General features: G+C 71.1%; 2 protein-coding genes across 5 annotated transcripts; both read left to right on the forward strand.

Annotated features, from left to right (window-relative positions):
- Positions 1-2555: 2555 nt before the first annotated feature.
- JAK3 (Janus kinase 3) lies at positions 2556-17392 on the forward strand. Of its 4 annotated transcripts, none has more exons than XM_058292823.2 (24): positions 2556-2773; positions 4403-4591; positions 4901-5024; positions 5298-5409; positions 5507-5652; positions 5727-6021; positions 7401-7523; positions 7602-7759; positions 8007-8118; positions 8311-8497; positions 8898-9016; positions 9116-9247; positions 9942-10026; positions 10468-10595; positions 11190-11322; positions 11404-11555; positions 11656-11806; positions 12201-12340; positions 12428-12617; positions 12812-12936; positions 13007-13179; positions 14355-14472; positions 15767-15877; positions 16539-17392. In XM_058292823.2, exons 2-24 carry the CDS (start codon positions 4411-4413, stop codon positions 16641-16643), a joined length of 3300 nt encoding a protein of 1099 aa, XP_058148806.1. In that variant the 5' UTR covers positions 2556-2773; positions 4403-4410; the 3' UTR covers positions 16644-17392. The 4 variants fall into 4 exon arrangements, with proteins under 4 accessions (XP_058148806.1, XP_058148804.1, XP_071069750.1 ...); XM_058292821.2 differs by having other exon boundaries at positions 2657-2773; positions 11166-11322; XM_071213649.1 differs by having other exon boundaries at positions 2657-2773; positions 5558-5652.
- Positions 17393-18237: 845 nt separating this feature from the next.
- Positions 18238-19017, forward strand: INSL3 (insulin like 3). The gene is given in 4 exon segments (XM_058292820.1): positions 18238-18309; positions 18311-18428; positions 18838-18947; positions 18949-19017. Coding segments are annotated over 4 exon segments (369 nt in total).
- Positions 19018-22621: the final 3604 nt, after the last annotated feature.

Here is a 22621-nt window from a genome sequence, read left to right on the forward strand (position 1 = left end):
AGCTCTGTGCCGTCTTCACCACGCTGTCTTGATTACGTAGCTCTAGAATCAGTCTTGGATCCCATAGGCAAGCTCTCTGATTATAGTTTCTTTTTAAAACTGGATTTGGTTATCCTTTGTCCTTTGCAATTTCCAACACATTTCAAAGTTAGTTCCAATTTCTACCAAAAAAAAAAAAAAAAACCCTGCTGGAAGATCTGTTTGGGGAGAAACAGAGTCCTTCCATCTGTGAGTGGTATATCTTACTACTTATTCTGGTTGTCGTGAATTCCTCAGTCATGTTCTATAGTTTTTAGTGTGTAGTGGTCTGTGTTTGTTTCCTGGCTGCTAAATCAAACACCAGGCAATGGATTGGCTTAAACAATGGGAATTTATGGGCTCACAGTTTTGCTTTTTGTGTGTTTTTTTGTTTTTTGTTTTTTGCTGGGGGGAACGTTATATATGGGAAGCTGGTGCTCAACCACTGAGCCACATCGCTTTCCCCGAGTTGGTTTTTTTGGCTTGTTTTTTTTTTTTAAGATTTATTTATTTATTTATTTATTTCTCTCCCCTTCCCCCCTGCCACCCCAGTTGTCTGTTCTCTGTGTCTATTTTGCTGTGTCTTTGTCCGCTTCTGTTGTTGTCAGCGGCATGGGAATCTGGTCTCTCTTTGTTGCATCTCCTTGTTGCGTCAGCTCTCCGTGTGTGCGGCACCATTCCTGGGCAGGCTGCACTTTCTTTCGCGCTGGGCGGCTCTCCTTATGGGGCACACTCCTTGCGCGTGGGGCTCCCCTACGCGGGGGACACCCCTGCGTGGCAGGGCACTCCTTGCGCGCATCAGCTCATTTATTACTTATAATCGTCTGTAGATTCCCTTGCATTTTCTATGTAAACCTTCACATCTGCAAACAAGGTGAGTTTGACTTCCTTCTTCCCAATTTTTAGGCTCTTAATTCCTTTTCTTGCCTTATTGCGATGGCCAGGCCTCTCAACAACGTGGGATGGACGTGGTGAGAGCAGACAGCCTTGCTGTGCTCCTGGCCTCTGAGAAAACAAGTTCACCACTAGGTATGATATTACCTGTAGGGTTTTTTTTTAGGTGCTCTTTATCCGTTTGAGGGAATTCCCTGTTATACCTAGTTCTCGGTGAGATTTATCGTGGAGGCTGTTTCATCGTGTCCAGGGCTTCTTTGCACCCACGGAAGTGACCATGTGGCCTCCGGGTACTTTTAGTGAATTTCCATCTCTCCTTCGTGAGAGGAGCCGAGCACGGGTTCTAAGAGCCATTTACGCGTCATCTGATGGGACTTGGGGATCACATCCTGCTAAGCGGCTGGTATTTTTCCTGTGGGTTTCTAGGAGTCGCTCATATAATGAGGTTATTTGGTCCACAAGAGAAGTTCAGATTTGTTTTCGTTCTTCTTTTTCTTGTTTTTCTTTTTCCGTCTTTTTTTATTTTTTTCTTTCTTTTTATCTTTCGTTCTTTTTGTTTTTCTTTTTGCCTGATTCTTTTTTTTTGTTCTTTTGTGTCTTGTTTTTATTTCTCACAGATTTGTTTTCAGTTTCACTTGTGTTTTGAAGGTATTTATGGACGTTTTTTTGCCAGCAGGAAATCTCGGGTGTTCTACCCCTGAGGCTCCCCAACTTTCTTGGGCGGGTCCCGGGCGGGGCAACGTGCCGCCCCTCCCGGCGCAGAGAGCCCCCCCCTGCACCCCCGCCGCCGAAGCCACCCAGGAAGTGAGTGCCACGGGCTGGCCACGCCCTGCCCCCCCCACGACCCCTGACGTTCCACCCGGCCCGGCCGCCGCTTCCTGAGGGCCCCCCTAAGCTCCCGGCCCCCCGCCACGTGGCCCCCGGCCCGGCCCGTTTGTCCCCGAACCTCAGGCTCGAAGTCGCCCCGAGGGCCACGGAACGTGGCCCAGTAAAGACAGGTCCACGGGGCAGGCTTGGGTCTGTCTCGTCTCCTGCTTTGTCCCAGTGCCTGCCCTGCACACAGCAGGCGCCTAATAAGTGCTCGTCTGCAGCTGGATGGCTCGCACCGAGGAAACTTTGCGGAGGCCATGGCGCCGGGCTCTGGGCCGGGAGCAGGGACGTGGGGGGGCACCAAGAAGGGCCACTGCTCCCTTGCCGTGTCGGGGGCGCTCCCCGCCGCGGGTGGGGGGCTGGGGGCCCACGGCGAAGCCCCCTGAATCGACCCCCAGGAGCGGTGGAAAGGGGAACGGTTTTGTGCAAGGATAGAAACGCGCGTGGCCCTGGAGCCCCCGCGGACCACCCGGCGGGACCCGCCAAGCCCCCGCGTGGCTCGGGGACCCCCGCACTGGGCGCCCCTGGCGGGCACTGCCCGGCACGCACGGGGGGACCCCCAGAGCCCCCTGGAGAAGTACCCCACGGGGCGCCTGACCCCGGCTGGGGAAAGCCCACCCCCGCTCTTAGAGGGCCCGGCCCTCGCGTGCCCCGGGTGGGTAAACTGATGCGCGAGGGCTCGGGTGCTGCCAGGGCCCCTTGGCCAGCAGGGCTCCCAGAGCCCTCCCCCCCCACGCCGACCGGGCCCCCTCCTGTGCCGTCCCCGCGCCCCTGAGGCTGGGGGCCCTCGGGCAGCCCGCCAAGCAGGGCTTCCGGAAGCTTCTGCGCCCCTCCCCCGGGGCCCTGCCTGCCCCGCCCCCGCCGCCCCCACAGCGCTTTCTGTAAGTGACGAGTGGCAGTGGTGGCGCTTCAGGAAGCGCAAGACACAGGAAGCGGAGGGGGGCTTTCCTGCCCGCCCGCGCTGCCCGCCGGAGGCCAGACCTGCCGACCGGTGAGGGTGGGGGTCCCCGGGCGGGGGGGGGCTGAGGGGGCAGCACAGGGGACCCGGAGCCCGACGGGTAAGGGTGGGGGGTCCCCAGGCAGAGAGGGCAGCACAGGGAACCTGGAGCCCGATGGGTAAGGGCGGGGGGTCCCCGGGCGGGGGGCACAGCATGGGGGGGCCCGGAGCCCGATGGGTAAGGGTGGGGGGTCCCCGAGCCGAGGGGCAGTGCAGGGGGGGCCCCGGAGCCCGACGGGTAAGAGTGGGGGGTTCCCGGCCGAGGGGGCAGCGCGGGGGGGGGGGCCCAGAGCCCGAAGGGTAAGGGTGGGGGGTTCCCGGGCCGAGGGGGCAGCGCGGGGGGGGGCCCCAGAGCCCGACGGGTAAGGGTGGGGGGTCCCCAGGCAGAGAGGGCAGCACGGGGGTCCTGGAGACTGATGGGTAAGGGTGGGGGGTCCCCAAGCCGGGTGGGGCAGGGCTGAGGGGGCAGCGCAGGGGCCCCAGAGCCCGACGGGTAAGCGAGGGGGGTCCCCGGGCCGAGGGAGCAGTGCGGGGGGGGCCCCAGAGCCCGAAGGGTAAGGGTGGGGGGTCCCCAGGCAGAGAGGGCAGCACGGGGGTCCTGGAGACTGATGGGTAAGGGTGGGGGGTCCCCGGGCAGGTGGGGGGACAGAGCGGAGAGCCCAGAGCCCGACAGGTAAGGGCGGGGGGTCCCCGGGCGGGGGGCACAGCATGGGGGGGCCCGGAGCCCGATGGGTAAGGGTGGGGGGTCCCCGAGCCGAGGGGCAGTGCAGGGGGGGGCCCCGGCGCCTGACGGGTAAGGGTGGGGGGTCCCCAGATGGGGGGAGCGGCGCTGAGGGGGCAGCGCGGGGGGCCCCGGAGCCAGGCCCGGTCCCCGCCCCAGGCAGGGTCTCGGCTGGGACCCCCGGAGGCGCGCAGCCCCCCAGCTCCCGGCGTGCCCGGCACCTCAGGGGGCCCCTGGCCGCGGGTCCGCTCACGATGTGATGGATCACGGGGCGCCCCAAGCTCGGCCCTCGGCAGCAGGGCCTGCCCGCTGGGGTGGGGGGCTCCGAGCTCAGATTCGGGGCATCTCAGGTGCAGCCTTCTCCCCACCCTCTTTGACGCTCTGCGGAGGTGAATTTGGGGGGCCCTCGTCGTCTCCCTGCTTCTCCTCCTGACGGGGCTCGAAGCTCCGACACCCCCCGTGCCCGGCGCTGAGCCCTGAGACCCCCGGAGAGGGCGCTGGGGGAGTTTTGGGCTGGAGAAGTGTCCACCCAGCAGGGACCCCCCCCCGGGGGTCCAGGGTGCACGAGGAAGAGGCTGGGGGGACGTGGAGGCCACAGCGTGACAGGGAGACAGGGCAGGGGGTCCCCAGCTGCCCCCACTGGGCCATCTGGGAGCGGCTGCGCATGCCTGCCCGGGGCACATGCTGGGAGAGGGGAGCGATTGGTGATGTCTGCCCTGGGCAGCTCAGGGGGGGCTGGTGCCTCCGCCGCATCCAGGCCCCGGCACGGCCCTGCCCGGGGGTCCGCGTCCCCCGCGCCCCGCCTCCCTCGCCAGCCCCCACGCGGGACCCCGGCCCCCTCCGCTCACGACGTCGGGGTGCCCCTGGCCGGGCCTGAGGCGCTGCCCCTCCCTGCGCCCCAGGCAGCCCCATGGCGCCCCCGAGCGAGGAGACGCCCCTGCTGCCCCAGCGCTCCTGCAGCCTCTCATCCGAGGCGGGAGCCCTGCACGTGCTGCTGCCCCCGCGGGGGCCTGGCCCCCCCCAGCGCCTCTCCTTCTTCTTCGGGGACCACTCGGCTGAGGAGCTGTGCGTGCAGGCCGCCAAGGCCAGCGGTGAGTGGGCCCCAGAGAGCCGGCCCGGGTGGGGCAGGAGGCAGCACTGGCGCTCGGGCTTTGCGGGATGAGTAGGAGTGCGGTAACAGAGTGGTTGTCTGCAGCCGAGGGAAGGGCACGGGCAGAGGCTCCCAGGTGTGGCCGCACGAGAGGGGGGCAGGCTGGCTTTCGGGGGGCGCGGCGGCATGAGTGTGGGGCTTCTCTCCTGAGGGCAGTGGGGAGCCCTGGAGGGCGCGTGAGCAGGGGTGGGAGCCGGCGTCCGAGCTGGGGGCGGGCAGGGGCCCGGGGGCTGACGGGTCTGCCCGGCAGGCATCCTGCCCGTGTACCACCCGCTCTTCGCCCTGGCCACGGAGGACCTGTCCCGCTGGTACCCCCCGAGCCACGTGTTCTCCACGGAGGACCCGGACAACCCCATCCTGGTTTACAGGCTCCGGTAGGACACGCCCCATCCCCCCCACACAGGCGGGGGTTCAAGGGAGGAAACCAGGGGGGCTCGGACACCAGCCGTGCCACCGCTTTGTCCCCCGCTGCCCCAAGCCCCTGCCCACTTCACAGGAGGCAGGACCAGAGAGGGCGGGTCACCTCCCTGAGGCCACACAGCACGCGGCGGCACAGCCCGGGCTCAACAGGCAGACGCCGCCGCCCCCCTCCCCGGGGCCCCGGGCGCCCGCACCCCCACCCCAGGACGCCCCCACCCTGCCCGCAGCTTCTACTTCCCCGACTGGTTTGGGCTGGAGAAGTGCCACCGCTTCGGGCTCTGCAAGGACTTGGCCAGCGCCGTGGTTGACCTGCCGGTCCTGGAGCACCTGTTCGCCCAGGTGGGGGCTGCACGGGGCCCGCCGGGGCCGGGGGGGCGGCTGGGGGCTGGGGGGCAGCCCCGGGGTGGGGGGCGGCCGGCTGACGCTGTGCCCGCAGCACCGCGGGGACCTGGTGGGCGGCCGCCTGCCCGTGGACCTGGGCCTGCAGGCGCAGGGCGAGTGCCTCAGCCTGGCCGTGCTGGACCTGACGCGCATGGCCCGCGAGCGCGCGCTGCCGCCCGAGGAGCTGCTGAGGACGGTCAGGTGAGGCGGGGGGCGCCCGGGCGCGGCCCCCCGCGCCCGCGGCCGCCCCGCGCTGAGCACCCCCGCCCCCGCAGCTACAAGGCCTGCCTGCCGCCGGGCCTGCGCCAGCTCCTCCAGGGCCTGAGCTTCGTGACGCGCCGGCGCGTCCGCAGGACGGTGACCCGCGCGCTGCGCCGCGTGGCCGCCTGCCAGGCCGACCGGCACGCGCTCATGGCCAAGTACATCCTGGACCTGGAGCGCCTGGCCCCGGCCGGCGCCGCCGAGACCTTCCGCGTGCGCTTCCCCCGCGCCTCGGGCGGCCAGGACGCGCCGGGGCTGCTGCGCGTGGACGGGGCCTGCGGCGTCGCCTGGAGCCCGGACGGCCACGAGGTGCGGTGCGGGGCTAGGAAGGAGGGGGCGGGGCGCGGGCCGAGGGGCGGGGCTAGGAAGGAGGGGGCGGGGCTAGGAAGGAGGGGGCGGGGCGGGGCCGAGGGGGCGGGGCTCAGACAGGGGGCGGGGCTAGACAGGGGGCGGGGCTCGGAGGGTGGGGCTCAGACAGGAGGCAGGGCGGGGCTAGGAAAGAGGGGGTGGGGCACGGGCCGAGGGTGTGGGGCTAGGAAGGAGGGGGCGGGGTGCGGGCCGAGGGGGCGGGGCTAGGATAGAGGGGCGGGGCTCGGGCCGAGGGGCGGGGCAGCGCTGGGCGGGGCTCAGACAGGAGGCGGGGCTCGGAGGTGTGGGGCTCAGACAGGAGGCGGGGCTCGGAGGGGTGGGGCTCAGACAGGAGGTGGGGCTCAGACAAAGGAAGGGGCGGGGCTCACACAGAGGGGCGGGGCTCGGCTCAAAAGAGGGGCGGGGCATTGCAGGGGCTCAGTGGGGCGGGGGCTCGGGGCAGTGCAGGGGTGGGGCTGGGAGTGGTGGGACGCGGGTGGGGCCCAGACAGGAGGCGGGGCTCGGAGGGGCGGGGCTCGGACAAAGGGAGGGGAGGGTCATCACAGAGGCGTGGCTCACACAGAAGGGGCGTGGCTCGGACACAGGGAGGGGCATCACAGGGGCGGGGCTCGGAGGGGCGGGGCTCAGACAGAGGGGGCGGGGCAAGGGGCACAGCGGGGCCGGTGTCTTGGGGCAGCACAGGGGCAGGACTCGGATAGAGTGGGGAGGGCTCCGAGGGGCCGGGCGCGGGGGTTCCGACAGATGGGGCGGGGCTCGGACAAAGGGAGGGGGGCACTGCAGGGGCGGGGCTCAGAGGGGCGGGGGTGGGGCAGCGCGGGGGTGGGGCTCGGAGGGGCGGGGCTCAGAGAGGCGGGGCTTGGACAAAGGGGGCGGGTCTCGGGCAGAGGTGGAGAGGCGCGGCATAGACAGAGGGAGTAGGGCGCGGGGAAGCGCGGGGGCGGGTCTCGGAGGGGGCGGGTCTCAGAGGGGCAGACCTTGGGGCAGCGCAGGGGCGGAGCTCGGATGGGGGACGAGACTATGGGGGCTCAGATGGGCGGGCCATGGGGCAGGGGTGGGGTTCGGAAAGAGGGATGGGGCGCTGGGAGCTTGGAGAGGGCAGGTCTCAGGGGGCGTGCAGGGCAGAGTGGACAGGGCTGGGGCAGAGGGGGCAGGACTTGGGGGACTCAGAGGGCGGGTTTGGGGCAGGGGCGGGGCTCAGAGGGGCGGGGCACGGGGAAGAAGGGGCAGGGCAGGGGCAGGCTGGGAGGGGGCATGGCTCCTGGGGGCGGGGTTCCTGGGGCTCCTCGGGGCGTGGTGCCCACCGGAGCCCCGTCCCCCAGATCTTCCAGCCCTTCTGCGACTTTCCCGAAATCGTGGACATCAGCGTCAAGCAGGCGCCGCGCGCGGGCCCGGCAGGGGAGCACCGCCTGGTCGCCATCACCAGAGTGGACAACCAGATGCTGGTGGGCGCGGGGCGGGCGCGGGGTGGGGACGGGCGGGGTGGCGCGGGCTGGAGCAGGCGCTGACGGGCTCCTGCGCAGGAGGCCGAGTTCCCGGGGCTGCCCGCCGCGCTCTCCTTCGTGGCGCTCGTGGACGGCTACTTCCGGCTGACCACCGACCCGCGGCACTTCTTCTGCAAGGAGGTGGCGCCGCCGCGGCTGCTGGAGGAGGTGGCCGAGCAGTGCCACGGCCCCATCACGTAAGGGCCGCCCCGCCGCGCCCCGGGCCCAGGCCAGCCCGAGCAGCCCGGGACCAAAGTCCAGCCTCAAGCCGGGCCGCCGCGCAGCGGGGTGTCCCCTCGCCGGGGACAGCAGCGACCCCAGGCCGCTCAGGGCGCACGAGGGAGGACAGGCGCGGGCCGCTCGCCCATGGTCCTGCTCCAGCTCTGGCCCGTCCGTCTGTCCATCCTGGACCCTCTTCCCGATCCCACCCGCTCCCCCCCACAGCCTCGACTTCGCCGTGGACAAGCTCAAGGCCGGGGGCTCCGTGCCCGGCTCCTACGTCCTCCGCCGCAGCCCCCAGGACTTTGACAGCTTCCTGCTCACCGTCTGCGTCCAGGTGAGGCCGCCTCGGCTTCCTGGAGGAGGCGGCATTCGCGCCGAGGCCTGAAAGATGGGACGGCGTGCGCCTGGGGGGTGGGGGGGAAGGGGAGGGACCGGCGCCTGGTGGAAGGAACAGCACGCGCCGAGGCGAAGGAGCTCGGGGGCTCCGGGAGGGGCACGGGAGCGCTCACGGCCGCCCCTTCCGCAGAGCCCGCTCGGCCCCGATTTTAAAGGCTGCCTCATCCGGCGTGACCCCTCGGGAAGCTTCTCCCTGGCCGGCCTGGCGCGGCCCCACGGCAGCCTCCACGAGCTCCTGGCGGCCTGCTGGGATGGCGGACTTCACGTGGACGGGGTGGCCCTGAACCTCACCTCCTGCTGCCCGCCCCGGCCCAGAGGTGAGCCCGCCCTCTCCCCGAGCCAGTCTCCCCCTGACTGTGTCCTCCCAGCTGCCACGCAGACCCAGGGGAGTTAGGAAGACAAAAGCGATTGGGCGGCGGCCTTCAGGCACGGCTTGATCCAGGTGCTGCTGAGGTCGCTAGCAGTGTCTCTCCCTCGGAGGGGTCTCCAGGGGGCCCAGCTCCTCTTGTCCCCCAGTGTCATCTGCTGTAGGACTCCCCCCTACCCCGTCTCACATCCTGCCCCCCATCAGGGCTTCCTGGGGTCCCTCCCAGATAACCCAGGTACCCTCAAGTCCTCGCCTCGGGCTCAGCCTCCGGGCGGCACACCCCAAACAGATCCGGGGGGGCCCGGGACCCCGGGGCGTGTTCACCTCCGACCTTCTCCCCCTCCCCACAGAGAAATCCAACCTGGTCGTGATCCGGGGGGGCTGCGGCCCGGCCCCCGCCCCCGCGCACGCCCGCTGCCAGCTGAGCCAGATGACCTTCCACAAGATCCCGGCGGGCAGCCTGCAGCGGGTAGGCGGCCCCGGGCGGTCAGGGCCCCTGGGCTCCCCGGGCGCAGCCCCCCGCGAAACGGCCCGGCCCGCGCGCCTCACGGCCCCGCCCCCCCCCCAGCACGAGAACATGGGCCACGGGTCCTTCACCAAGATCTACCGGGGCTGCCGGCGCGAGCTGGTGGACGGGGCGGCGCGCGAGACGGAGGTGCTAATCAAGGTGATGGCGGCAAAGCACAAGGACTTCATGGAGGTGAGGGGGGCCCGGGGGGCCTGGGGGGCACCTGGGGGTGGGGCGCCTGGGGGGCCTGGGGGGACAATTGGGGGCCTGGGGGAGCCTCAGGGGCGCCTGGGGGGGCCTCAGGGGGCACCTGGGGGGGCACTTGGGGGCGCCTGGGGGCCCTGGGGGGGACACCTGGGGGGTGCCTGGGGGCCTCGGGGGGCACCTGGGAGGCGGGGCACCTGGGGGGCCTGGGGGGGGCCTCAGGGGGCACCTGGGGGTGGGGCGCCTGGGGGGCTTGGGGGGACAATTGGGGGTCTGGGGATGCCTGGGGGAGACTCGGGGGCGCCTGGGGGGGCCTCGGGGGGCACCTGGGGGTGGGGCACTTGGGGGGCGCCTGGGGGCCCTGGGGGGACACCTGGGGGGTGCCTGGGGGCCTCAGGGGGCACCTGGGAGGCGGGGCACCTGGGGGTCCTGGGGGGGCCAGCAGGAGCGTGGCACCGCGGAGGAAGAATCGGGGCCTGTAGAAGCCGCGGGGGAGCGGCCAGTGCAAAGGCCCCGGGGGCAGCGTGTCCGGGGCAGCGGGGAGGACAGGGGCCTGGAGGGGAGCGGGGGGTGGTGTGAGGGGCAGAGCTACCCTGGAGCTGGACCCCAGGGCAAGGCAGCCGGCGTGGGGCTCCTGGCCCGGCCCCGGGCGGGGTCCCACGGGTCTTCTCCCCCCCCCCAGTCCTTCCTGGAAGCAGCCAGCCTGATGAGCCAGGTGTCCTGCCAGCACCTCGTGCTGCTCCACGGCGTGAGCGTGGCTGAAGAGAGTGAGCGCCGTGTCCTCCCGTGTCCGCGGGGCCCCCAGTGTCCCCCGTGTCCCCACCCCACAGCCCTCTCTGACCTCGGCTCTCTCACCCGCTCCGTTCAGCAGAGCCCAGTGTGTGCTGGGAGTCGGGCCGGTGGTGTAGACCGTGACACAACAGTGTAGACCGCGACGGGCCGGGTGGGGGTGGCCGGGGGCAGCACAGGGCGGCGCGGGCGGCGGAGGAGCCGCTGAGCCAGGCTGGCGGGCAGCGCGGCTTCTGGGGGGGCCAGAGAGGCGAGGTCAGGGCGAAGGGCCGGGGGCGGCAGCTCAGCCCCTTCCAGCGCGTCGGGTGAAGAGTCGGGCGGGGGGGGGGCGGCAGGGGGGAGGGGGGACGGGGGGGCAGCCCCGAGGGCCGGGCGGGGCCAAGCCCTCTGCCCACACGCAGCCCCGCCTCGCCCCCCAGGCATCATGGTGCAGGAGTTCGTGCGCCTGGGGGCGCTGGACACGTACCTGCGCAAGCGCGGGCACCTGGTGCTGGCCAGCTGGAAGCTGCAGGTGGTCAAGCAGCTGGCCTACGCCCTCAACTACCTGGTGAGCACCCTCTGCCCCCCTTCATTCTCAGGGACGGGCTTCCTCTGGCAGAGGGCCCTGAGGTATGAATAGAAGTTCGGTAAGGGTCTGCGAGGGAGGGTGTTTTAGGGAACAGAGGTGGACAGTTCGCCTCCCGTGGAGCCTAAAGTTAGCGGAGTACTTGGCGGTGAGGCTGGGCAGCAGGGGAGGCTTCCCAGAAGCGGGGACATAGGCACTGGGGCCCTGAAGGTGGAGTAGGAGTTCACCGAGAAGCGACAGGAGGGAGAGCGTGTCAAGCTGAAGGCACAGTGTGGGCAGAGACCTGCAGGCGGGATGTGCCCGGGCCCACCGGGACAGGAGACCGGGGCGGGGGGTGTGGAAGAGAGAAACTCACGGAAAGAGTGAGCGGGGGCTTTGAACTCCAGGCTGAGGGGCTTTGGCTTTGGGGGATGGGGGCACGGGTCAGTGTGGGAGCTGGACTAGGGGGGCAAGGCAGGGCATGGAGCAGGATGCTGGAACCCGGTCTGAGCAGGAGCGGGAGGGCTTTGAGGGATGTGTAGGAGTCCCCCAGCTCGAAGCTTCCTTCGTAAGCCGCCCCGTGCCCGGCCCCCCCAGGAGGACAAAGGCCTCCCCCACGGCAACGTCTCGGCCCGGAAGGTGCTCCTGGCCCGCGAGGGGGCCGACGGGAGCCCCCCCTTCATCAAGCTGAGCGACCCCGGGGTCAGCCCCACCGTGCTGAACCTGGAGAGTGAGTGCCGGGCGGCGGGGGGGGCGGGGAGGGCGCGGCCGGCGGCGAGGGGCCCTGACCCCGCCGCGCCCCCCCCCCCAGTGCTCGCCGACAGGATCCCCTGGGTGGCCCCCGAGTGCCTGCAGGAGGCGCGGACGCTGGGCCTGGAGGCCGACAAGTGGGGCTTTGGCGCAACCACCTGGGAGATCTTCAGCGGCGCGGCCGTGCCCCTCAGCGCCCTGGACCCCGCCGAGGTCAGCGCGGCGAGGCCCTCCCCGGGGGGGGGGGCAAGGCGGGCCTGCAGGGTCCCCCCCGAGGCAGCCCCGGGGGTGACCGGCCCCCTCCCGCCCCCAGAAGCTGCAGTTTTACGAGGAGCGGCGGCAGCTGCCGGCGCCCAGGTGGGCGGAGCTGGCCCTCCTCATCCAGCAGTGCATGGCCTACGAGCCGCGCCACCGGCCCTCCTTCAGGGCCGTCATCCGGGACCTCAACAGCCTCATCACCTCCGGTGCGTTGGGGCCGTGCAGTGGGGGGGGGGATCCCGCCTGCTGACAGGACCAGAGAGCTCCAGCTTGTAGCAGTCAGCGAGCGCCGCGGCAGCTGCCGTGACAAACACGTCCCTGGGCTCGGGGCTGGACGTGATGGCGGTTTCGCTCTCGTCCCACGGGGGCGTCCGGGCTAACGGGCTCGGCCCACCCAGGGCTGCAGGGGCCCTTGTTGGCCCCCGGCAGTGGGCGAAGCTGCTCTGGCCCCGCTTGGGTCACCCAGGATGGGCACCGCCCGCGCCGCCCGCTCCGGGAGCCCCCTGGCTGGCGGTGACTCTGTCACGAGGCACAGAGCGAGGCCACACGGCCAGTCCCCGCAGCTGCCCGGCCCGCTCACCCCCTGCCCGCGCGCCCCAGATTACGAGCTCCTCTCGGACCCCTCGCCCGGCGCCCCGGGGCCCCGCGACGGGCTGTGGGGCGGCGCCCAGCTCTCCACCTGCCAGGACCCCACGATCTTCGAGGAGAGACACCTCAAGTACATCGCGCAGCTGGGCAAGGTGAGCGCGGGGCCGGGCGCGGGGCCGGGTGCGGGGGGCCGGGGCGGGCCGGGCCGGGGGGGGTCACGCGAGCCCCCCCGTCCCCAGGGCAACTTCGGCAGCGTGGAGCTGTGCCGCTACGACCCGCTGGGGGACGACACGGGCGCGCTGGTGGCCGTGAAGCAGCTGCAGCACAGCGGCCCCGCGCAGCAGCGGGACTTCGAGCGCGAGATCCACATCCTGCGCGCGCTGCACAGCGACTTCATCGTCAAGTACCGCGGCGTCAGCTACGGCCTGGGTGAGCGCCGCCCCGCGCTCGGCCTGGCGGGGCCGCGGGTTCGAGTCCCGGCCGCGCCCAGCGCCGGCGGAGCCCCCCCCCCCACAGGCCTCGCCGCGCCTCAGTTTCCCCACCCACGAGCGTCCCGCCGCGGATGGGGGCGCGGGGCCGGGGGCCCGGGGCGGCCGGCGGTGACCGCGCCCTCCCCGCCGCAGGCCGCCAGAGCCGCTGCCTGGTCATGGAGTACGTGCCCGGCGGCTGCCTGCGCGACTACCTGCCGCGGCACCGCGCGCGCCTCGACGCGCGCCGCCTGCTGCTCTACGCCGCGCAGATCTGCAAGGTGCGGGCCGGGCGGGCTTGGGGCGGCCGGGGCCGGGGCCGGGGCAGCCCCTCACGGCCGCCCCCCGCAGGGCATGGAGTACCTGGGCTCCCGGCGCTGCGTGCACCGCGACCTGGCGGCGCGCAACATCCTGGTGGAGAGCGAGGCGCACGTCAAGATCGCCGACTTCGGGCTCGCCAAGCTGCTGCCGCTCGACAAGGACTACTACGTGGTCCGCGAGCCGGGCCAGAGCCCCATCTTCTGGTGGGGACCCCCGCGCCCGCCGCGCCGCGGCCCCGCAGCCCCTGGCCCCGCCCACAGCCCCCGCAGACAGCCCGTGACCACGCCCACAGCCCCGCCCCGCCCGCAGGCGGCCCCTGGCCCCGCCCACAGCCCATGACCACGCCCACAGCCCCCCGCCGGCAGGCGGTTCCTGGCCACGCCCACAGCCCCCGCAGACAGTCCGTGACCACGCCCACGGCCCCGCCCCGCCCGCAGGCGGCCCCTGGCCCCGCCCACAGCCCATGACCACGCCCACAGCCCCCCGCCGGCAGGCGGTTCCTGGCCACGCCCACAGCCCCCGCAGACAGTCCGTGACCACGCCCACAGCCCCGCCCCGCCCGCAGGCGGCCCCTGGCCCCGCCCACAGCCCCGCCCCGGCGGCAGGCAGCCACAGGCCACGCCGCGCAGCCAACCCCTAGCCCCGCCACAGCCAGCCCCGGACCACGCCCACTGCCACGCCCACAGCCCAGTCACGCCCACCATTAGGCCCTGGCCACGCCCACAGCACTGCCCCGCAGCCAGCTCCTGGCCACGCCCACAGCCCCCGTCTCAGACAACCACAGGCCACGCCCACAGCCCCGCTGCCCCCAGCCGCCAACCCCTGGCCACGCCACAGCCAGCCCCGGACCACGCCCGCAGCCACGCCCGCAGCCCGGCCACGCCCACCGTTAGGCCCTGGCCACGCCCACAGCACTGCCTCGCAGCCAGCTCCTGGCCACGCCCACAGCCCCCATCTCAGACAACCACAGGCCGCGCCCACAGTCACGCCCCGCAGCCAACCCCTGGCCACGCCCACAGGCCCCGCTGCCCCAGCAGCCAGCCCCTGACCACGCCCACAGCCCCGACCCCCGCCCGCAGCCAGCCCCTGACCACGCCCACAGCCCCGCCACGCCACGCGGCCCACACCTAGCCACACCCTGCTCTGGCCCCGCCCGCAGACCCAGCTGCCGCCCCCCACCCATTCACGACTGGGTCCTGGCGTGGCGCAGGTGGCGCAGCCCCCCTCTGCCCCCGGCCTGGGGCCCCGGCCCGGAACCACCCTCCCGCCTCACCCCCCCCCCCCCCCCCCCGCCTACGCCGACAGCCCCCAGCCCTAGGCCGCCCCCCCTGCCCGTCCCCGTCCCCCTCGCACCCTGACACCTCGCGCGCGCCGCCAGGTACGCGCCCGAGTCGCTGTCGGACAACATCTTCTCCTGCCAGTCGGACGTGTGGAGCTTCGGGGTGCTCCTGTACGAGCTCTTCTCCTACAGCGACAAGAGCTGCGGGCCCTCGGCCGTGAGTCCCCCGCCCGCCCGCCGGCCCCACCTGCCCGCCTGCCCCCCCTGCCCACCTGCCCCACCTGCCCCCACCTCCACCTGCCCACCTGCCCACCTCCACCTGCCCCACCTGCCCCCACCTCCACCTGCCCACCTGCCCCACCTGCCCCCACCTCCACCTGCCCACCTGCCCCACCTGCCCACCTCCACCTGCCCCACCTGCCCCCACCTCCACCTGCCCACCTGCCCCACCTGCCCCCACCTCCACCTGCCCACCTGCCCCACCTGCCCACCTCCACCTGCCCACCTGCCCCACCTGCCCCCACCTCCACCTGCCCACCTGCCCCACCTCCACCTGCCCCACCTGCCCCCACCTGCTCCCACCCCCACCTGCCCCACCTCCACCTGCCCCACCTCCACCTGCCCACCTGCCCCACCTGCCCCCACCTCCACCTGCCCACCTGCCCCACCTCCACCTGCCCACCTGCCCCACCTGCCCCCACCTCCACCTATCCCCACCTACCCCACCTGCCCCCACCTATCCCACCTGCCCCATCTCCACCTGCCCCACCTGCCCCATCTCCACCTGCCCTACCTGCCCCACCTCCACCTGCCCCACCTCTCACCTGTCCCCACCTCCACCTGCCCACCTGTCCCACCTGCCCCCACCTGCCCCCACCTCCACCTGCCCACCTGCCCCACCTGCCCACCTATCCCCACCTGCCCCACCTGCCCCCACCTCTACCTGCCCACCTGCCCCCACCTGCCTCCTGCCCCCCCACCTGCCCCCGCCCCCATGTCCACCTGCCCCCACATGCCCTCACCTGCCCCACTTGCCCCCTGCCCCCCACTTGCCCCACCTGCCCCCACCTCCACCTGTCCCCCACCCCCACCACCTCCACCTGCCTGCCCCTTCTCCCCCCATCTGCCCCCATCTCCACCTGCCCCCCACCTGCCCACTCCTCCAACTGCCCCCTTCTCCACCTGCCACCTCACCTGCCCCCCACCTCCACCTGCCCCCTCCACCTGCCCCCATCTGCCTCCTCTTCCACCTGCCCCTCCACCTGCCTTCCACCTGCCCCACCTGCCCCCTATTCCACCTGTCTTCTCCACGTGCCCCCCAACAGTCTCCTACCTTCACCTGTCTCCCTCCACCTGCCCCCCACCTGCCCCACCTGCCCCCACCTCCACCTGCCCCGCCACCTGCCCCCCACGTCGTTAGCCCCAGGGTGGAGCACCCCCATGGCTGACCCCCCCGCTGACCCCCCCCGGCTGACCCCCCGCCTGGTGGCCCCTCCCCCGCCGGCCCCCAGGAGTTCCTGCGGATGATGGGGCAGGAGCGAGAAGCCCCCGTCCTCTGCCGCCTCCTGGAGCTGCTGGCCGAGGGCAAGAGGCTGCCCGCGCCCCCGGGCTGCCCCCGCGAGGTGAGCACGCAGGCCCGCCTCAGTTTCCCCGTCTGCAGGCTCGGGGCCCCCGGCGGGTCTCTGGGTTAGGGGTTCTGGCCTCGGCTTTGCCCCCCTCTCACCCTGAGCCAGTCGCGAGCGCCCCCGGAGCCTCAGTTTCCCCATTCACCAACGGGAGAGAAACGCGCAGCGTGTCGTGGGGGGCACCGAGCATGGCATACAGTCGGCGCTCATTACGGCTTAACCATCTTGACCCCCGTGGACGCGCCTGCCACGCGGTCGGTCGTCCACCCGGACCTCAAGTTCCAAGCCGGGCGCTGGGGCCCAGTTCCCCCACCCCCCCCACCCCCGTCCTCCCGCTGTCGGGGCTTCTGGAACGTTCCGGGGGTGGTCAGGGCAGGGGACACGAATGGGGAGGTGATGGGGTCAGGGCGGGCCACGGCCGAGCCCGGGTGGGTGTCGCGCGCGGGCACGGCAGGTGCAAAGGCCCCGAGGCCGCCACGAGGTGCCGGGATGCGCGGGGGGCGGGAGCGGAGCTGGGAGAGCCGCGGGGAGCCCCGGGAGGCGAGGCGGGGGGCCGGGGGCGACCGCGCCGAGTGCTATTCTATCTTCTTATTAAAGGTGACGTTAAGACCATTCGGGGTCCCCACGTGGCCCCCGCTTAAATCTCGCCCCTCTGCAGGTCCACGAGCTCATGACGCTGTGCTGGGGCCCGAGCCCGCAGGACCGGCCGCCCTTCAGCGCCCTGGGCCCCCAGCTGGACGCGCTGTGGGGGAGCAGGGCCTAGCGCGGCGACCCTGGCCTTGTGCCCCCCCCCGGGGCGCCCCCTCCCCGTCCCCTCAAGTCTCCCCGGCTCTCGCCTCCACTGCCCGCTGTGTGACCTCGGGCACAAAGCCCCCGTCTCTGGGCCTCGAGGCCGCACGAGGGGCACCTGCTCCCCGGAGACCCCCAGGGGGGTCGTCCCAAGCCCCTCCCACGCCCCGGCCCGCCGAGCAGCCGGCCCCCGCCCCCCCCGCGGTGCAGAGCTGTCCCTCAAGTCTCCTTCCCCCACCTGACTGATGGGAGAAGCTGTGTGTCCGGGGAACCACTTTCGGGGAGACCCTCGTGTTTGGGACGGAGGAAGGGCACGGCGAGGCGAAGGCGCTCCGAGTGTGGGCTGCGCAGCGTGGACGAGCTGTCCCCCCCTCCGGGGCCTCAGCTCTGTTCCCTGCTGATGGGGAGCGAGCGCACCCCCCCCCCCCAGCTGTGCAGAGCAAGCCCGGCCCCCGGGGTGGGGACCCTCCTGGAAAAGCCCCCCGAGCCTCAGGGCTCTTCTGCAGCTCCACCTCCCTGGAAAACTCCTGCTCATCCTTCAAAACCCGCTGGCAGCCTGCCCTGGCCGCAGTGCCCTCCGCCCTGGCCTCCCCTCCAGCCCGGCCCGGACACCCAGGGCTGGGGTCCGCGTCCTCTGTCCCCTCCCAGGCCGGGGGGCAGCCCCGGGCCTCCAGCCCGGCGGCGCGGCGAGCGTTTGTTGAATGAATAAAGGAGTCCGGTGGAGACGATGGCTTGTGTCTGGAGCTGGGGCGAAGGGGACAGTCGGGGCTCGGGCAGAGACCCCCGGGGGCCCCGCGCGGCTGGGGGAGGGGCCCTGAGGGACGTGGGGCGGGGCTTGGCGGGGCCCCCAAGGACAGACCCCCCCCACTCCCGCCCCGGCCCAGCTGCCGGCCTTGGTCCTGTCTGGGGGAGCTGATTGCAAGTCCTTGTGGGGGGGGTGGAGGGAACAGGGTGCTCCGGGGGGGGGTCAGGGGGCGAGGCTGGGGGGGGTCGGGGGTGGGGAGGGGAACGACGCCAGCGGGGCTCGCCCGGCCCCCCGAGTCCCCCCCAGGGCCGCTGCCCGCTGCCGAGACCCAGAAGTGAGAGCTGGGGGGAAGGGGCAAGCGGCCGCGGCGGGGGGGCAGCGAGCGGGGAGGGGGGGCAGAAGGGGGCCCCCCCTCCTGCTCTGTGGGGGGGCGGCTGCTCCCCTCCCCCTCCCAGCCTCAGTTTCCCCCTTTGGTAAAGGGGGCATAAGGGGGAGGTGGGGGCAGCGAGCCCCCCAGCCCGGGGTCCTCTCCGTGCCTCAGTTTCCCCTCCTGTAAAACGGTGGCCACGGCAAGGGTCTGGGGGCGCCTCTCTGGGCCGGCCCGGGGCCCCCCGAGACCGGGAGGGGCCCCCGCGCGCGCCTTTCGAAGGGTTAAGAGGAGGGACTCCCGGCCCAGTGCTCCCCGAGCGAGGCCACCCCAAGGCCCGCGCCTGCCCTTGGCCTTCTCCCGCGCGGCCCTGCCCCCCGGCCCCGCGCCTCCAAGGCCCCCCAGCTGGGCGCGGGCCTCATAAGCGGGGTCCCCGCCGCGCCGGCGCCTCCCGCCATGGCCCCCCGCGCGCCGGCCTGGGCGCTGCTGCTGCTCGGCCCCGCGCTGCTGCGGGCGCTGGACCCCGCGCGCCGCCCCCGACGCGCCCGAGCGCCTCTGCGGCCTGCGCCTGGTGCGCGCGCTCGTGCGCGAGTGCGGGGGCCCGCGCTGGTCCCCCGAGGCCCCGCGGCCGGCGGCGGGCGGCGACCGTGAGTGGGGCGCGGGGTCCCCACGGGCGCGCGTGGGGAGGGGGGCGCCGGGGCTCGGGCTTCTCCCGGGAGGCGCGCGTTGGGCATCGCCCGCGCCCCCGAGCTCGCCCCCGCGGATGCCTCACTTGCCTCACCCTGCCGCCCCCCACGGCAGGCTCGCGTGCCGCGGACTACGCGCGTGGGGCCCTGCAGTGGCCCGCACACTGAGGCGAGTGGCCGCGCCATGGTCCCCCCCGCGACCCTGCGCTGGGCTCGGGCCCCGAGGGGGGCGCATCTGTGGGCGTGAGCGGCCCACTGTGGTATGCAGTAGGCGCTCACAGGGGCTCGCTGCCCCCCGTTCGTGTGCACGGGGAGCACGTCCGCGGGTCCCTCGGCGCCCGGCCGCCCCCTGACCGCTCTCCGTCCCCAGGGGAGCTGCTGCAGTGGCTGCAGGGACGTCACCTCCACGGGCTGGCGGCCGACGGGGACCCCGGCCCGCAGCCCCCCGCCCTGCGCCGCCGCCGCCGCGCAGCCGCCGCCCAACCCGGCGCAGAGCTGCTGCCTCAGCGGGTGCACGCGGCAGGACCTGCTAAGCCTCTGTCCCCACTGACCCCTCCTCGGCGTGGCCTCTGGGGACCCCAGGCCCAGCAAGCTCCGGGGCCCGGCACAGCCCTGGAGCCCTGTGCCCCGCGGGAGCGCTGTTGATTACCCACAGGGACGGGGAGCTCATCACCTTCCCTCGGGGGAATGTCCCACCTCCCAACGCCCCCTCCTCGGCAGAGCTCGGGCGCCGCCCGGCCCTGCAGGCCCCGCGCCCCTTCCTGCCGACCCCCGGTAGTAAATAAATAAACCCGCAGAAGCCGAGGCAGCGTCTTGCTTTCTCTGGGAATGTGACAGGCCTGGGGCCGCCCCCCGTGTGAGTTTTGTCTGTCGGCTCGCAGCCCCGACTCGCGGGCACCGCCCAGAGCTTGGGAACGGTGCGGGAGTCATCACAGCACAAAGTGGGGGGGGCAGATGTGGCTCAACGGATAGGGCGTCCACCCACCACATGGGAGGTCCAGGGTTCAAACCCCGGGCCTCCTTGACCCGCGTGGAGCTGGCCCATGCGCAGTGCTGATGCGCGCAAGGAGTGCCCTGCCACGCAGGGGTGCCCCCAGCGTAGGGGAGCCCCACGCGCAAGGAGTGCGCCCCACAAGGAGAGCCGCCCAGCGCGAAAGAAAGTGCAGCCTGCCCAGGAATGGCGCCGCACACACGGAGAGCTGACGCAACGAGGAGATGCAACAAAAAGAGACAGATTCCTGGTGCCACCGAGAATGCAAGCGGACACAGAACACGCAGCAAATGGACACAGAGAGCAGACAACAGGGAGGACGAGGAGACAAATGAATAATAAATCTTAAAACACACACACACACAAAGTGGGGAAACTGAGGCCCAGGGAAGACGGTCACGTGCCCGAGTCAGAAGGGAGGGAATGGCCGTGTGCGGGATTTGAACCCGGTTCCCTGCCGAGGCCCGTGGACGGCCTCGACCCAAGCCCGGATGCCTGGGGCCCTCCCTCTCCCCAAGTCCTTCCCCCCGGGGGGCGCGGACACTGGATGACAGGAGCCCCTTGTCAGATGCCCGCGCGTGAGCGTGGGACCCACACGCAGAGTCAGAAACCCATTAACAGCTCTGTCCCGGGGGGGGGGGGGCGCTCGGGGGTTGAGCACCTGCTTCCCACGTACGAGGTCCTGGGTTCAAATCCTGAAACCTCCTTAAAATAACAGTCTCCCCCGCTCCGCACCGGCAGCCCGTGTCCTCGACTTGTGGCTCTTCCTGGATTTCAGGCAGGAGCAGATTTCGGCCTCTCCCGCCCCTTTCCACCAGCGCCGGGACCCCCGGCGCCCCCGGCCGCTTGGGGCGACGTCCTTGTGACGGGTGCGCGGCTCCTGGCAGGGGGAGCTGGGCTGTCCCCTGGGTCCGTCGGGAGCCACGGAGGGCGGGTGAGCAGGGGGAGGCCCCGGGAGCCTCCCCGCCCGCCGCGCCGGCCCTGGCCTCCAGCGCTTCCTGGGGAAGGCGGCGGGGGGGGGGGGGCGCTCCACCGGCGCAACGCGGCTCCCCGGGAAACCAGGCGCCCCACGTCCCTGCACCTCGGCGCTGAGAGCGGGGCCGGGCGCGCGTCACCGCGTCCTGGGACACAGCGCACAGGGGAAAACACCCCGGGGTGCGTGGGCGACGGACGGGGGCGCCCGGTGTGGCCCCTGCACACTGCGAGCCTCGGCCGGCAGGAGAGGGTTGTGAGCAGGGGTGGGGCGAGGTGAGACCCCCCCATGTTAGAGACCCCTGCAGCCGGAAATGAGCCTTTAGGGGTGAAGGGAGGTGGGTTTCGTATTAGAACTTGTTTTAAAAACAACAGGGAAGCGGACGTGGCCCAGTGGTGAGGGCGTCCGCCTACCACACGGAGGTCCAGGGTCCAAACCCCGGGCCTCCTTGACACCGCGTGGAGCTGGCCCATGCGCAGTGCTGATGCGCGCAAGGAGTGCCCTGCCACGCAGGGGTGTCCCCGCGTAGGGGAGCCCCACGCACAAGGAGTGCACCCCGTAAGGAGAGCCGCCCAGCGTGAAAGAAAGTGCAGCCTGCCCAGGAATGGTGGCGCACACACGGAGAGCTGACGCAGCAAGGTGACGCAACAAAGAGAAACACAGATTCCATTGAGAAGGCAAGGAGACACAGAAGAACACACAGCGAACGGACACAGAGAGCAGACGACGAAGGGGAAAGGGAGAGAAATAAAATCTAAAATAAAATTAGAATAAAAACAAAAGCAACCATCTCCAGGTCTTCACGCAGTTTTATTCCCTCAGGACCCCTCCCTTCTCCAGACGCCTGCCCGAGGCCGGAGGGGCCGGGGGCCGCGGGGGGCCGTCCCCAGCCCAGCAGCCACGCTGGGGCAGCAGCGCCCGGGCTCCGGAGAGCGCCTCGGTTTTCCAGCGTCCCTCCAGCCGGGAGTCTGCGGAGGATGCTGGAGCACGGTCTGGGCAGTACCAGGTAGGTTTTGAAAGATGTGTAGGAGTTTGCCAGTGGGAATATTCATGCGTCAAACACTCCCTGGTTACAAAGCCACAGTAACCGAAACTTGGTACCGATACAAGGACAGACGTAGAGACGGACCCTGAGCAAGGATCAGAAAGCTGCTAAAAGCAACCAAACAGATAAAAATAACCGAGACCTCTAGAAAAAACCTGAAGAACAACCGAAATGGTAATTTCGACAGACCTGCCCGGCTTTGCTCTCTTCCCAGCTCACCTGGGAGAACGGCCGGCTCCTGCGGGGAGGGCGCTGCCCCTTCCACAGCAGCGCAGGGGCGGGGTCTCTCAGCACACCTGCGCCCTCAGCACACTTGCACGCTCAACACACCTGCGCCCTCAGCACACCTGCGCGCTCAGCACACCTGCGCACTCAGCACACCTGCGCTCTCAGCACACCTTCAAGCTCAGCACACCTGCGCACTCAGCACACCTGCGCCCTCAGCACACCTGCACGCTCAACACACCTGCGCGCTCAGCACACCTGCGCGCTCAGCACACCTGCGCGCTCAGCACACCTGCGCTCTCAGCACACCTTCAAGCTCAGCACACCTGTGCGCTCAGCACACCTGCGCTCTCAGCACACCTGCACGCTCAGCACACCTGCGCACTCAGCACACCTGTGCACTCAGCACACCTGCACGCTCAGCACACCTGTGCACTCAGCACACCTGCGCTCTCAGCATACCTACACGCTCAGCACACCTGCGCACTCAGCACACCCGCGCACTCAGCACACCCGCGCACTCAGCACACCCGCGCGCTCAGCACACCTGCGCTCTCAGCACACCCGCACGCTCAGCACACCCGCGCACTCAGCACACCCGCACGCTCAGCACACCCGCGCACTCAGCACACCCGCGCGCTCAGCACACCCGCGCACTCAGCACGCCTGGGCCCTCAGCATACCTGGGAGCTCAGTACACCTAGGCCCTTAGCACACCTGTGTGCTCGGCATGCCTGCGTGCTCGGCACACCTGGGCGCTCGGCACGCCTGGGCGCTCGGCACACCTGGGCGCTTGGCACGCCTGTGCTCGGCACGCCTGGGCCCTCGGCACACCTGCGCTCGGCACGCCTGGGCCCTCGGCACACCTGCGCTCGGCACGCCTGGGCCCTCGGCACACCTGCGCTCGGCACGCCTGGGCG

Source organism: Dasypus novemcinctus, unplaced genomic scaffold (genome assembly GCF_030445035.2).
Source record: "Dasypus novemcinctus isolate mDasNov1 unplaced genomic scaffold, mDasNov1.1.hap2 scaffold_302, whole genome shotgun sequence".
NCBI classification, from domain to species: Eukaryota; Metazoa; Chordata; class Mammalia; order Cingulata; family Dasypodidae; genus Dasypus; species Dasypus novemcinctus.

Excerpts from the sequence above, each read along its gene's own strand:
- JAK3 (XM_058292821.2), top strand. The coding sequence starts at position 4,411 with ATGGCGCCCCCGAGCGAGGAGACGCCCCTGCTGCCCCAGCGCTCCTGC. Across the intron at positions 13,180-14,354 it reads GGCCAGAGCCCCATCTTCTG|GTACGCGCCCGAGTCGCTGT; the intron begins GTGGGGACCCCC and ends GCGCGCCGCCAG. Across the intron at positions 14,473-15,766 it reads AGAGCTGCGGGCCCTCGGCC|GAGTTCCTGCGGATGATGGG; the intron begins GTGAGTCCCCCG and ends GCCGGCCCCCAG.